General features: G+C 40.7%; 1 protein-coding gene across 3 annotated transcripts in view; it reads right to left on the bottom strand.

Moving 5' to 3' along the window:
• spidr (scaffold protein involved in DNA repair) overlaps positions 1-15,780 on the bottom strand; it is a 45,882-nt gene that overhangs the window by 16,356 nt on the left and 13,746 nt on the right. For all 3 annotated transcript variants that reach the window (XR_004199337.2, XM_031737746.2, XM_031737747.2), the window contains exons 8-10: positions 15,464-15,683; positions 9,327-9,531; positions 7,417-7,646 (exon numbers count right to left, since the gene is read on the bottom strand). Coding sequence is in view for 2 of the 3 variants with exons in the window: in XM_031737746.2 (XP_031593606.2) it covers positions 7,417-7,646; positions 9,327-9,531; positions 15,464-15,683 (655 nt within the window). In the remaining variant the exon portion in view is untranslated. The remainder of the gene's footprint in view (positions 1-7,416; positions 7,647-9,326; positions 9,532-15,463; positions 15,684-15,780) is intronic.

Below are 15,780 nucleotides of genomic sequence, written 5' to 3'. Positions count from 1 at the left end.
AAAGTGCAATCATTTGCACCTTTTCAAATTGTGAAGTGGAAGCGTTTAGGCAAGTCAGCCACAAAGTGTTACACCACATAAAGTCACAGAGCAGAGTTACAACGTGCATAATATAGAACAGACTCCCACATGAATCCCCACTATAGTGAAGCGTTTTATGCGCCCTAGTGATCCTAGGAGGTATGTTGCCAGGGTCAAGCTGGTAGGATCTCCAAATGCCTGCTGTTTTAAGTTATAGGCGGGCAAGGTGATTTTATGGAGTTAAAAGAAACAAAACAATGGATCGTGGTACCTTGCCCAATCCAGGAGCCAGGCCCAGGACAAAGGCACGCAGGAGAGTGTCTGGTGGTCGGGTCACAGGGGCCACCCGTTCTGTAGACCTAGACCTTCCCAATCTCCGGTCACTCCATTGTCCTACTGAGCAACTTCACCTCTGACATGCCCAATGATACTATAACCCTTAGGGGTGTGGTTGGATGTGACACTGCAAGATCTGAGGGTAGCATGTTTAAAACTGAACTTCCAGTGCTTATACCAGTCTTCGGGTGTTTTCACACCTCTGGTGTTCAGTCAGTTTAAATCATACCCTTGATGCACTTTGTTTGTGCAGATGTGAACACGGTAATTGTACTCTGGTACAGACCAAAACAACTGCACCGAAACAACTTTGGAGGAAGTGGTCTTGATGTAGTTCCAAATGAACTCCAGAGTGATTCGATTATGATGTGAACAGGACCCGACCTCTATGCAAACCAACTACCAATTGGTTGCAAGTTTGACCCAATAACCTTCCCGTAGACACCTATGCTTTATATTCCGGGATGCGGCAAGGTACTATAAATGTGCAAAGGTCTGTACGGGCAAGCAGCTAGCAGTAAAATGAAGGTAAATTCTCCAGTACACAGTACCCAGAACACAGCACCTTTGTGCTGTATATACTTTTGATGCTCCCACCCCAGACACATCTGGCCAATAAGTGGACTGAACATTCTCATGTAGTTTGTAGAGACACATTTTGGTTCGCTTGGAGTTCACTTGGATTTTCCTCTGCGTGAAAACAAACCAAACCACGGGGGAAAAAATAACTAACCAAAGAAAATGAACCATAGGTTTGAAAACACCATCAGAGAGGAGAAAAAGGGCTATGCTTCTTACTGCTAGTGGGAAAAAAAATACTGTTACTTTGTTGGTTTTGGACTTCATTATTCAGAATGGTCCCAGAGGACGACGGGAAGAATAGGTGATGTCTTTGGTGGGTGTGATCCATTATGATACAAATGGCTTTCAGTCGCAGTGGCCTAGTGTGACTATTACCAAAGGAGTGTAGAGTTCCACTGATAACACTTTCTGCCTCCCTCACCACCTGTTGCAGGTCCTCTCAGTGAACCACACCATACAGCAGTAGGACAGAAGGCTCTCCAGTGCTGACTAACAGAAGTCGGTCAGCATGTGATAAAGGAGGTAAAAGTTATTGCTGACTCAATAACATCAGCATAAACTTTGCACTGGGGACTTTGTGGCATGGGTTTCCATGGCAAAGCAGCTCCTGTAGGTGTAATGTGTAGGTGGTCTCATATGTGCCTAACATATTGTGTATTTTGATCAACCAATAGACTAAACCTCGAATCAGAGTCATAGAAAACAGAGCAAAGCAGCAAATCTTCTTATTCAAGTATGTGAAACCACAAACTGCAAGGTATTTTAGATAAATGGACGACTTATCAGTCATTCGCTTGAATACGGGATGAAGTGTTTTTTATGATAAAACAAAAACTTGACTGTTAAACATCTCATTAGCACTTAGGAATTCTTTCTCTAACAACTAATAAATGGCTTGCTTGATTATATCATTTACATATGTTAGTAATGCAACTGGCTCAACTTTAAACGTGTTTAATATCTCAAGAAAACAGACTGGCTGTATTTTTTGCTTGTTTGTTTGTTGGTTGGTTGACAAATCCCATGAACAGTGCAAAAGTAACAATGCTTTTCTGTTTGTCCAGACCTGACCAAGCCTGGTATTTCCTGCTGGAGGTGTTCATATTTCACTGAGGATCCAAATGATTTCATCAATCAAAAAAAAAAAAAAAAAAAAAATGGAGGGGGATTATTTTCTTAAAGGACAGAAATTGCAATTTTCTAGACCAGGAGTAAATAAAGTTCACATTGAAGATCTTTTAGTTCATTAATATACATTTCTAATGTTCTATTCAGTATTTATTACAGCATATTTGCTACTGATAAATACTCAATAGAACATTAGACATTAGAAATGCTAATCACAGCTAGGGAACATGTGAGGCCAGTGCAATGTTGTGATTAATATGTACTCACTAATAGTTTTGGAGATCTATAACACAGTTTTTAATATTTTAATTTTTAAAAAAGAAGGAAATTAATCATTTAAAACCACAGTTACTAACGGCACAAAGCATGGGTGATTTAAAAAAAAGCTGCAGTTTATCAAAACAAGCCAGACATCAACAAATCAACATCTGACCTTTCCTAAAATATAAATACAGCTGGTAGTCTTGCTTGGTGTAAATACACTTTTACTTTTCGTGGAGCATGTTCAGTCTTGAAGCATGAAACTTGATAGGACACCTGACAGACTGGAGAGAAAAGGGTGACGGGACTTGTTGTGGTGCTGGCTTGTCATAAACAACCCCCTTCCCCCTCTGTCAGTCCTTTTAGCCGTTCAAAGACCTACTTCCTCACTCCCCTCACTCCCACAAAAAAAAAAAAAGAAGAAAAAATATCCTCAGTCACTGGCCAGTTTTAGTCACAGGCCATTTTCAGGAATTTGTTTTTGTGAGTGATCACAGAATTCTCAGCAACTCAGGTTTTCTTCCAGGAAGTGCAATCCACTGGGTCTGTGCTTACACACATATAAACTCTTTCAGTCACACTGCGAACGCATGGAAGCCAGCGCACATTCACATTACTTGGAAAAACACCAAGTAAAAGTCCCACACATTAAGAATACAGCAGAGAGGCCTCATTGGCGGGGGGCGGACAGGCGGGATTCCTTCCTATGCGCTGTCCACCAATCACTGCAGGCAGAGTGATAAACACGTTTGTAACAGGATCCCTGCAGCACATTGTGTTCCTGCTCAACTAAGAAAAAAAGAAGGAAAAAAAAGAAAAAGAAAAAACAACCAGTCTCTCTTCACTTCCTGCAAACAGTTAATCTCCTTGTTTATTCCATCCCAAATTTACGGGAACTTAACATCTTCTTCAGGCATAAATATCATACTGGCCCGTCTCCCTCGTGTTTTAACACAGTGGCTAAACAACAAAAGGATCAAATAAGCGCGCTGACCAGGCGAGTGAGTCATAGAGGCCGGGGACACAACATGAGAGGTACAAACTGTCCTCATGTTTACACAGAATGAGCCCTGTGGGCTGCGAAGTAAACTACACTGCTCTCCGCAAAGCAGCCATGTATTCTGGAGAAGTAACACAAGCAACAGATTGTAGCACATGATGTCATTTCTGAGCAGCAATGCAAAGCAAAGACTCTCATAAAAAGACATACAAGTGATCAAAGTGATGCAAAGCTTGCCCATGTTATCAAAAATAAATAAATAGTAATAATAACAATAAATTAAATTCAGGAATGGCTGGGCAACAAAATAAACTTTGTGTACCATGTTCACATCTGTCACAATAAAGGCGGCTGAGTCATCCTGATATTCTAAACTTAAACCCTTGTGATCGACTGCTAACCTCGGCCCCACCTTCATCCTTTCACTACAAACCCGAGGCTGCTGAATCTGGTCGAGCCAGAGAGAAACTGAGGAAAGGGTAAGAGTGTTTCCGGTCAGAGGGCAGCTCATTTGTTTACCAGCCACAGAAGCAGCATGGCAGGAGTGTCATGTTACAACCGCAGCTCATGTAGTCAGTTAGCCTGTCAGCTGACCGGGGGTCTCCTCCCCTTACCGCCGATGGTCCCTCAGGTCCCTCCGCTTGGAGAAACCGCTGCTTTTATTACTCAGCAAAAGGACAAAAACAACACGCCTGGGGAAGGCCAAGGCAACTAAAGGTCATACTTACTGGATTTACTTCAAATGTAGCACTTACTGATTTGTTAACTACTACAAGACCACACAAACAAATCATTTCAGTAAGACTGGAAGATTTTTGATAATTTAGCATATATGAAACAACAAAAAACAAATCTTCTTGTATCTGCAGTGGAAACAAACCTGCATTTTATGTGTGGCAAATCCACAGATTCATTACTCATCCCTGGTAGTTAACCACAGCTCTACTGAGCATTCGAGCATGTTTCATTTCATTGCAACTTCACTGTTTTGGTTCAGTCTCGGCGCTCTCATCTGCGTCATTTGCTGCCGCACTCGTATGCAGCGCTACATACAAAGCAGGACATTTGGTAACTGAGGAGACAAATATTTACCTCAGGCATTGTTGGAAACAAAAACAAAGCTTGAAGGATTTTTTTTTTTTTTTTTTAAATTTTATGGGTGGCTTCAAACACGTCTACAAAGAAAAGCTAGTAGACGTGAGACTCGGAGCGGCTACCACTTGGTCATGGCTGAAGGAGAGACCTGTACCTCGCTCACAGGACTTACTGGTGATGCTCAGCAAAGTGGAAATGAACAATTTGGTGAATGAATCAGAATCAAACGGGAAAGAAAAGCTACTTCCCATCCTTAGTGGACAAGTGTTATGCTCCCATAATCCTGTTTACACCAAATAAACTTTAATGAGCAAATGACTCAGTCTACGGAAAGATGATCCACACTGTCAGAGGATCATAAACATGTAAAAAGTCTCGAGCCAGACCATGAAATACTTACAAAACGTAATCAGATTTATGTTCCTGGAACTTGATTTCTCCCTTTCTTCATTTACTATTTTATTGTTGGTGTCATAGCTAATCATTCACATCCAGCTACACAAAGTGATGCTGTTCCAGGTCTAAAAGGACAAAATATGTCCATATTTTTGGAGCCTGGTCGGGGTGACGTAAGTAATTACTCCTCTCATACCAGAGACCGCAGCTCACCTCCCACACAGAATGGATCGTTTTTATACTTTCTTTGGAATTACTTTAACACTTCAGTTGCTTTTTTTTTTTTTCTCAAATTCTTTCTTTGATTGAGTTTAGACAATCAAACTACTTGATTAGGTTAGAAAAGGCTAATGTTTACATTGAACACAAGAACACAAAGCTGAAACTTCATCAACAAGTGCCCTTGGTATATTACAGTACAAACTCAATACAGACTTTTCAAATTAAAAGCAGTCCAGTTAATTGGCTTTTATTGTGAAATATTTGTAGTCATATCTTAAGAGTGTGAAAAACCCCCCAAAACCGAGCAAGTCTCTGAATGTAAAAATCTGTTCGATTTATGTAAAAGTGTAACTAACTGGTTATTAGCCAGCAAAATAGTTGTCTACAGTGTCATAGGTGTGTGACCCTGCAGAGCCCCGGAGGGCAAACCGCCATTCAAATACACTTCACAGTAGAAGAGCCCAAGGTTGTCAGTTTCCCATCGTTTTCACAGATCACAAATATTAGAATAACAACTCGGAAGTGGAAATACAAAGACATGTGAACAAACTGTAAGTTCTGGGCCCTTACGATCCACATACAACCCTTCTGTAGCATTACAATGACTAAAAACAGCAAATATCTGCCAGAGAAACAGTTTCACAATGATTAAGATATATCCTGTAAATGATATACCTACAAAAAAAAGTAAGGACAGATATATGCATTTTCAGGTAGGATGGGTCAGTAACGCTGCCATTTGGGAGTGAATTACAAGGGAGAAGAAATTCCTCACCTGAGCCAATTAGGTGCATTATTTATTTATTTTTCTGGTAGTTTTAGGGCTCACAGTCTTATTTATCACTGAGGGCAGACAGGACCTGGAGCTTGGCAGCCGGATTACAGTTGTACTAGTCTGTCATTGTGATGAAGGAAAGTCTATCCAGAGGCTTACTCTTACCCACAGCCATGAGCTTGTGACTAAAGGGATCACACACAGGACTCAGGCCTGATTTAGACAGTGAGGAATCTTTGTAGAGCCTACGGCATAACACGCACAATTTGCCAACATCTTTGTCGGCATTGACGCTTGTGCTTGTGCATTATGGGTTATTTACTATGTGGTGGTGTCCCGATGACTTAGAAACAAATAAAATGCTGGAACTTTTTCCATCCTGGGTACCCATTCTTTGTTAGGGTTATTTTTTAGTGGGGCGGAGCTTAAGTTTTTTTAGTGATTTGTAGCTTGCCTCACGTCCAATGTGATATTCGCTCCAGGAATTTGCTGACATTTGTGAGTCCTAAAATTGATGCTATAATTATGATTCCTTATTATTAAGGCCATGATTGTTATTTTGTCACTGATAAATTTAAAAACTGTGTTGAAAGAGGAGCCTGAAATATACAGGACAAGAGGAATCAATGATACTAATGGGGCCCATCACAACAGTCGCGGGCAGCATCGATCAATGTGTAATTACATTTCTTGGGTGCAGGACGTCAGAGAAACATGGGTTTGTGGGGTTTGTGGTTGCAACATAATAGGACATAGATTTCCTTCTGAAGGAAAAATCCCCAGTCAGAAAAGGAATCCCTGCACCTTTCTGGTGAAAAAACGCCAGAAAACGTGGTGCAGGTATCTGACCAGGTTGTTGCTTGAATGCCTCCCTAGGGGGAAACATGGCAAACTGGGTTATACTGTGCAACTCTTCTTCCGGCAGAGTCCATAAGCAGATTCTGAATGACTGACAGACGACACACGGTGTAACAGTTAATGTTTTTTCTTTATAAAATACAAATCGATAAAATGATTCTTCAATTATTTGCTGATTAAATGAAGCAAAACCAAATCGGCCTCATTTGCATTTTCTGCACTACCAAGAGGAATTATGTTTTAACATGTGAAGGAAACACACTCTGGTTTCCCCTTATCAAGGTAAGAAAAAAAACTGCTACAAAGCTGCTCCACCCAGAGGAGTGAGAATGGGCAACAATTCAACTCAGACTTGCTGGTGCACGAGAGTCTGAAAACATCATGCTGTCTTTCCTGAGAATTGGCCAGAACCATTCACAGAGGGGCTGGATTCAATTAGAAATGTTTGTGTCCTTTGTCAAGCAATGCCATATGGCTGGAGACAGCGTGAGCACTTTGTGGGGCCTGCTGTGCTGTGAACAATAGCTCGACCGCTGAGACACATCGTGCCACCGAGGAGAAGCATGCAAAGCCCGAGAGCAAAGAAACTAGCATGAAATTTGAACAAAAAGAATAATCTCAATTGTGGCAGAGCTCTCACAGCAGATAAAATACGATTCATTTTTCCCCAGCTGTTTCTGGCTTCAAGTGACAAACCAAAAGGCCTCCCTGGGATCCCAATTATGAGCTCGCCCAACAATACCTTGTTTTGCCTTTCTCCGCAGGAGGAGCTATGGAGGACCTGAGGGGAAGTCTTGGTTTGAGGATGGACACAGGAGAGCAGTCAGCAATGGGGATGGAGTAAACTCTCTGCACAACCACCTCTACATCTTGTTCCACAGAGCCAGCCTGGCCGAGACCTTCGATAGCTTCCAGGAGAGAGACGCAGTGTCTTGTTAAAACTCCAGAAGGCCCCAAACTGCACTGAGCAACCTGTAACAGAGAAAAACAAGAAAATAACACCACATCCCCCCAAAGTGTGACTTCTCAGAGCTGAATAGGTGATTTAATCAGTTAGCTGACTGGTAGAAGATTACGCTGATAAGTACTTTGATAAGTTTGTAGGCATAAATGGTCAACTGTCACTTGTCTCAACATCTCAGATATGAATGAATGAATGAATGAACATCTGGATTTCTTATTGAGCTTAAAATCAAAGTTAACTGTCTTTCAGTGGGGTTTTAACTGGATAAAACAATACATGTATTGAATCTGGAAGTTAGTGATAAGCAAACAATTCATTCACTGATAAGATAATCAATAGATTATTTGATATTTAGAGATATTTTTAAAAAATGCAGGCATGTCTTATTATTAGAAATGCAGTATATGACACTCACCAATACATTCAAATATGAGTATAATATACATTTTTGTTGGAAGAGAGTGCAATAAGCTCCTAGACTTTAAGGTTGTTTGTGTTTTTAAATAATTAAGACTTTTTTTTTTTAAGACAAATGCATAAACAATACATAAATGCACAGACGAACATGGCCAGTTTACACTGCTCTTAAAACACTCAAACAAAGAAATGAAAAAAGACTATAAAAGCTATATGGGCAAAAGTACTGGGCCACCTACACATTTCACAGGCGGTGGTTGGCCAATGGAAATGCTGTGCCGCAAAGCTCCTGGCACACAGTTTTTGGTGCTGATGTTAATGTCAGAGGAGGCAAGCAGCTCTGCAGATAGTGGGTCTTTTTCATTATTTATTTATTTTTTTTTTATACACACCATATGTCTCAGCACTCGGTAACCCCACTTTATAATGTTACGTGGTCTGGCACTTCTTGGCTGAGTTGATGTGGTTTTTAGACACTTCCACTCTGTAACAATACCACTTACAGCTGATTGTGGAATATCTTGGAAATCTCACAAACTGACTCACTGTAACAAAGGCATCCTATTACAGTATCATCCTTGAATTCACTGAGCTTCAATGTTTGTAAAGGCAGACTGCATGGACTTTATACGCCCCTGTATACTTTTGTCCATGCAGTCTGCCTGTGCATTGCACAGTGTATGATCCTTCACAAGTAAAAGAGAACTACAATTTCTGCCTTTCTTAGCTCCATAAAAGAGAAAACAGCTAAATATTCTTTTTTTAGTTGATCAACTAAACTTCATGAAAGTACTGCTATTAAAACTCACTCAGTGAATCAAACATATACATATATCAATCACTTCTGATTGCTACAGCAGCAGAATAGAGTGATTCTGCATCCAACTGAGACCATTTATTGTTTATATCTGAGATCTGTATAAAGTGGGCATGATTAAACCTGGGGAAAAAAACAACACTCTTTTCAGTGTTGATTTCATAATTATAAAGTCATAAAAACACTGATGCAAGCCTCAGAGTGTTTTGTGTTGATACATATTGACTAAACCTGAGTAGAAACCTTACAGCCAGTAGAAACCTACTGCACACATAATCATAACGTGCAGTCATTTTCTTAAACTGATGACAGGAGTTTTAGAGGCATAATACGGTTTGTATAATCTCCTAAACACCTTCCTCTTTATGTCAACAAGTACTTTACATTTTGAATTGAAAATAAAATGTTACACACTTGACTGTAAAGGCGATAAAACACACACAAACACACACACCTGCTTCACATTGCTCTCCTCTGTGGTCCTGCATGCATCCAGCACTCCGAATGTTTTTCCCAAATAATACGCCATGCACCTTTCTGCAAAGACTGGGCCTCTAGGAATAGACGCATTGGCCGCTTTGGAAGCACAGAAGACCTTCTTGCTGAAGTGTGTGTTGAGAATAATAGGACAGCTGATGCCCTCAACAGAAAGGCTCTGCCTGCAACAAGTAAAGTTCATCAAGTTTAGATTCAAGGCAAATCTAGTATAGCAGCTGTTTGAGCGTTTCTTATGCTGGTTCTTAATAAAAGGAACCAGGGAACAGAGTTTGGGTATTTTAATATAGCATGAAATAAACATCTATAAAGTTGATGGGCAAAGATAAACAGCTTTATGTTATGATTGTCTTGATAACACTTGAAAACAGTCAGATTGTGAATTAAATGGAAGAGGCTGTTGCATAAACGTAGAGGGGTGGGGGCTGCTAGCTCGAGAACTTTTTGAATGTCAAACTCAGATAAGGTACCAGCCACCTCCACAGGTCTGTTTGCTGCGTACCACCCAGCACAAAGTACAAGTTCAAATACGCTAACCTCCTCCAAGACAAGAGAAGAACGCAACGGATGCATGCGTCCTCTTTTACTTTACCTACTGAAAGACAAAATTTCCAAGTAATTACATGTCGCAGTGTTCAATCTGGGGGATGCGGGTGAGAATACTTTCCAAATGTGATGTCATGTGTGGAAAAATACTTCAGTCGTCACAGTCAACGAGCCTGAGAGTGAACTGATGAAAAATCAAACGCAAAGTGTGTGTATGTGTGACCTGACGTGCTGATCTCGCTTTAATTTTTTAATGTTATCAGCTTGGATTTCACTCATCTGTAAGTGGCACAGAGATGCTGAACCACTCCTTTAAAACCTCAAAAAAAAAAAAAAACCCCACCTCAGGTCTGGTACTTTGGCTCACTGACATAAATACGGCCCATCTGAGTGGCACCAGGCCTGACAGCTTTAAAAAAAAAAAAAAAGTAGGATAACAGCTAGATAATTATATAGCACGGTGTTGTTGGTAAGTATGAATTACGACTTAATTTTTTCCACATGTAACATTGATAATACCGTGATGATGGCTTATCGCTGAGTCAGAGCCAAATGCACTCTGTGACTGGAACCTCTGTGCATGTCGCAGCTCGCCCGAGACGTGTGGTGATACTTAAACACGCAGATAAGTGTGGAGGGGGGAACTATTTGTTTAGACATATAATGAAAACACCGTGGGAAAGAATTTATGAGCCAAATTATTAGATTCACACGGTTTATGTGCATCCACATTTAATGAAAGGGAGTCTAATGTGACCTTAAAGAGTTCAGACTTTGAGAGCACTGGATTTACAGGAATTACTTTATTTGCTGGTCAGTTTGGAGGCTTTTATTTTATTTTTTTATAGTCCTTACTGTATAGTACTGATGAGTGTTTCTAGTATTTTCCACTTTTCATGTCATTATTAAACAGACTGTAGCTGTAAAGTAGAGCTAAGTCAATCTTTGACAGCAAAAGAAGAAGAAGAAAAGAAAAAAGCTAAACACCACAGGTATGAGTTCCTGCCACAGTGTTGTCCCTGATTGCGCTGGACTGTACATACCGTTACTGGCATGGTTTCCATACCCTGGAGCATTTTTGGTTATGCAAGACTACCAGCTACACCATGACTATGGAGAAAATCCAGTAATGGATTTTTACCAGTGCAGATGCAGACACCTGTGACTCATCCACTGCAAAATAATCTACCCTCTTAATGGCAGGTATATATCAAGTACACATATATGAAAAGAAGTTTTTCTTTTCTTGGTGGTTCTATATCATAAAAAAAAGGATAGTAGACTTTTTGGGGCCAGAGACCCTGCACAGGGGAGAATATTTTCTACCACAGCCTCAACTTGTCCGGATTCAGTATCACTTGACAGTGCAGATGAAATCCAGTATTTCGTCTGCTTTCCAGCCAAGTAGTGGGCTAATAAAGCAAGATGCTTATCAGCAGGGCACTTTGTTGCACCTGAGAAGACAGAGGTGCTGTGTCACAAGCATATGAGTTTATAGTGGCGTAAGATTATGACACAAGACACACTATGCTTGCTTTATGAACAAAAATGGCCCCCAGTCTACAGCTTTTAATGCTAAATCAAAACTGTAGGATATTGTTATTGATATTATTGAGTTCTGGTGGTCTCCACTTAAAATAACCACTACCATGAAATCTCTGTGATATTTTAAAGACCTTATATTGTAATTTTATCTTAATAGAGCATTTTACTCTCAGACTGTAGACTGACAGGTTCACAGAGTTCATAGCTATCAGGATCCTATCCTGTGGAACCAGCTCCCAGTTTGGATTCATGAAACAGACACTTGCTACTTTTAAGGTCAAGTTTAACCCTTTCCTTTGTGATAGTTAGAGTTGTATCTTGCAAACTTGAAGGACCCCTAGCTATGTTGCTACTGTTATTTACTTCCTGTGACGTACTGTGTCCCCCCTGCCTATTTTTTTTTATGACCTGAATTAAACTGAAATGTCAGTACATAGTACATGATGCAATGTTACCAAAAATAAAGAAGTTATATGATCTACACTATTGGCGCTAACACATTAAAATAATACTTACATTTTAATGCATCAATACAATAGTATCGTTATCTGAATATAGCAGCACTTAAACCAATTCCTGTGTGGTTTGAATGAGTGTAAGTATTTCTGGTGTACTTTAAATAAATTTGCACTATGCTCTAAATACCTTAAATAATGTTTGCCAGTGCTTTTACACAAATAAAACTTCTGAATGCAGGACTTGAAGTGTGGTATTTTTAGAGCGACGGTACCTTGTTTACTGACTCTGATGAGGAGATTAGTTTTTTTTTCCACCACAGCTGAATTTTGCCAACCTTAAAAAAAACCAAAACTAAACAAGCAACGATTAAGCCTCAGCGATCGTTATCTGACAAGAGATCACAACAACAATCTGTAAAAGCCGTACTCTAATCTTAGCAGAGCAGAACGTGCTGTTCATATTCACATGAACAACACCCTTACAGGAAGCATGATCCATTGTGAACAGGTGAGTGGGCAGTTGTCATCATCAGACAGGTAGCCAGGTTAAGGAGTGGTACTGACTGCTTGCGTCACAGCTTGTACGTGAATAATCCCTGCAGGTATTTCCGCTTGGGCCTCGGCCCACTTAAAACAAGGCGTGGGAGGTGGGAGGAGTCAAACTACTCGTTGCAGGAATTATGGGGGTGGTTAACCCCTCGAGTGTCACACAGGAAACTGATAAGAGGAATTTTACCAGACAGGCTGCTCATCTAATTTCTGCTTTTTTCCACTTTGGCCTGGCCTGTAGCTGTTAACATTAGACTCAGAGAACATCCACCATTTCTTGCTGTTATGATGTGCTTTTATGCAGGCAGAATACTGATTGATTTAAACTGTCAACCCCACACATAAACAAAAAAAGATTTTAAGATACACGCAAAAATAATGCTTTGAAGGAGTAAACGGTTGCGGCTGAAGAGAATAAAACAGGGAAGGAGAGGTGCTAAAGCCAGAGATCCTCTCAAACCACCATGTGTTTTCAATCTCACGCCTCTGGCTCCCTCCACTCTCTACTCCCAAATGCTCCAGAAAATAATCCTACTGTGTTTTTTCCCCGGCTTGCTGGAAATGACCTAACTACTGCCAGGAAGAGGAATGCAAAGCATTCCCTGGAGCTGTTTGTGACGTCAGAGCGCTGAGGAGGCCCCTGCGCTTCCGCCAGCTTGGATATTCCAGATCAACCCAAACTCCCAACAGCTGGAGTCAACCGCTACCTCGCTCCAACTCCCAAACAATCCCAAAAACAATCCCCCCCATGTGAGGCACTGCTCTTCACATCTGGCTCTCGAGTATTTACTATTGTAAAATGAGAACACCAAGTTTTTACACTTAAAAACACACATTTGTACAACTTGAAAGATTTTAGGCGTACAACTTCCAGCAAACCTCCTATTCAATGTCTTCTGAGCTCCTTGCCCTGCATGTACTGTGTCACTCGTGCATTGAGTAATTGCCCGCAACAGTGTATTTTTCTCTGTAGGTTTTGAGCGCCAGCCAAGAGATGATTTAGAAAGAAAAACCAAAGATAGGGGGAAAAAATGGTTTCACTGACCGATATAACTCCCCAGATATGTCACCCAGCCCCAGTGCTATTTTAGACATTAACAGAAAACATGCTCCAATTCTAAAATTTAATTATGTGCCTATTACAGCAGATATAATTCATCCATTATTTCATTAAAAAAAACATAAAAAAAAACATAAAAAACTGTTCTCAGTGTGAGGATTTTCTTCTTCTCTGTATTTTTCGACATTTACATGGGACCTCTAAATTTAACCAAGTACCCTCCTGCACCACATGCCCAAATTCAACCACATGTGCCTAATAATATAAGATTTTATTTAAAAAATATATTTAGGACATTAAACATTTAAAAATCCATTCATTGTTATGTTAAATCATAAAATAACATAAAATTATGTACTTTGAAAAAAAAAAAAAAAATTCCTCAAAATTTGGTCCAGAGTTAATTCTCTTCACACTGTAATTTTGACCTTTGCACATCATAACAATGGCTGCAAACTGGTTTTGACACAATAGGATCATCTTGTATTCACAAGTGTACATGTCTTACGTTTTTTTCCCACACACCTTGCCTTTATCTGTACTAAGACACTAAATAGCAGGGCTGGTCAAGGCCAACTGTACCAGTTTACTTCCTTGTCTTCACCAATGTAAACTATCTGCCCGTTTTAAGCTTTTAATAATCGGCTCTGTTTGAATATTTGTGGTCTAAAGTTTAGTTTCAGTTCGGTCTCCTTGCTTGTACCGTCACAAATCAGCCATATTTCACACTTCAGCGCTGCATTTTCAGGTGCATCAGAGAAGTCACAGCTGATGTAAACACTAAAAGCTTTCCACTGGTAAATGTGGTGCTTTTTTGTGGAACAGTTAAAGTAACTATGATGTGTTAACCACAGACTGAGCACATCTTCACTATCAGTTTAAGTGGTGCAGTGGAAAAATAAAACACTGCTTACAGCTGCTCACAGCACAGAACTATTAACACCACAGACAAAATAAATAAACAAACTCTGCATTATTCACAGTTCAAATTAAACCTTATTCATCTTATACTGAACTCTGGTGTGTTAGTGGGCCTCAGCTTGTCTTCTTTTTAAAACAAGTTGTTTGGGCACTGGTTTAGCTCCCTGGTTGAACAGGCGGCCATATTTCTTAAGGTTGAAATGTAGCAGCTTGGGTTTGAGTCCAACCCGCGACACTTTGCTGCATATTTTCTCCCATTCTTTTTTTGTCTACTTCTTCACTCCTGAACTGTCAAATAACCCAAAACTAAATATCTTCATCCATCCATTCGCTTCCGCTTATCCTTTCCAGGGTCGCGGGGGGCGCTGGAGCCTATCCCAGCCGCCACAGGGCGAGAGGCAGGGTACACCCTGGACAGGTCGCCAGTCTGTCGCAGGGCCAACACACAGGGACAGACAACCATTCACGCTCACATTCACTCACACATTCACACCTAGTGACAATTTGGATTATCCAATTAACCTATCCCCTCAAACTGCATGTCTTTGGACGGTGGGAGGAAGCCAGACAGAAAAGAAAATCCACACAGAAAGACCCCGGCCTGATGGTGGAATTGAACTCAGGACCTTCTTGCTGTGCGGCAACAGTGCTAACCACCGTGCCACCGTGCTGCCCTATCTTAAAAAATAAAATAAGCTGTTTAGTTCTGGGTAAGGCCCAGCTTTCTTCTGATTGGCTGTCCCTCATGTTTGAACAGCAGCTAAGAGAGTTCTCTATGCTCGTTTTCTGACTGATACCACCATAGTAGGAATATCTGCTCTCAGTGACATCACAGAGAGCTAAAAGTAGAAAAAACTGGAGCCACCTGCAGTCCGAAGTTTTGGCTCACTGGAATTATTCTTATATACACTGACCTTTTGAAACTTAAGCCATTTTTAATAGGTAACCATAACTTTGTAACCAAAAATAATGAAAAGGGTCAGCTTTAAAAGTGTGCCCTGTGCTCCATCTGCTCACCATGGTGGATATATGTGGATGATGTCACTGGGTGCAGGAATCAGCTGTGCAGCTGTCTCTCTGTTGAATAACACCAACATACGAGCGCTCTCCTCAGAGACCGGGTGAACGTGTTGGTGGCCATCTCCGGGGGGTTGGTGGTGCTCGCAGTGCGCCAACTGCATGCTGCACTCCTCATGAACCTCCAGCACCTCGAGCACCAGCACGCCAGCCCTGTCCACTGGAGATCAGAGCAACAACAACAACAACACAGATGTTTAATGCTTGTGTGTGTGTCTGTGTACACAGTGTACTCATGCTTTCTGTGGGACTCATTA

This window comes from Oreochromis aureus, linkage group 18 (assembly GCF_013358895.1).
Source record: "Oreochromis aureus strain Israel breed Guangdong linkage group 18, ZZ_aureus, whole genome shotgun sequence".
Taxonomy (NCBI): domain Eukaryota; kingdom Metazoa; phylum Chordata; class Actinopteri; order Cichliformes; family Cichlidae; genus Oreochromis; species Oreochromis aureus.
The sequence above is the reverse complement of the archived record's forward strand: the minus strand, read 5'-3'. Positions and strand labels throughout refer to the sequence as shown.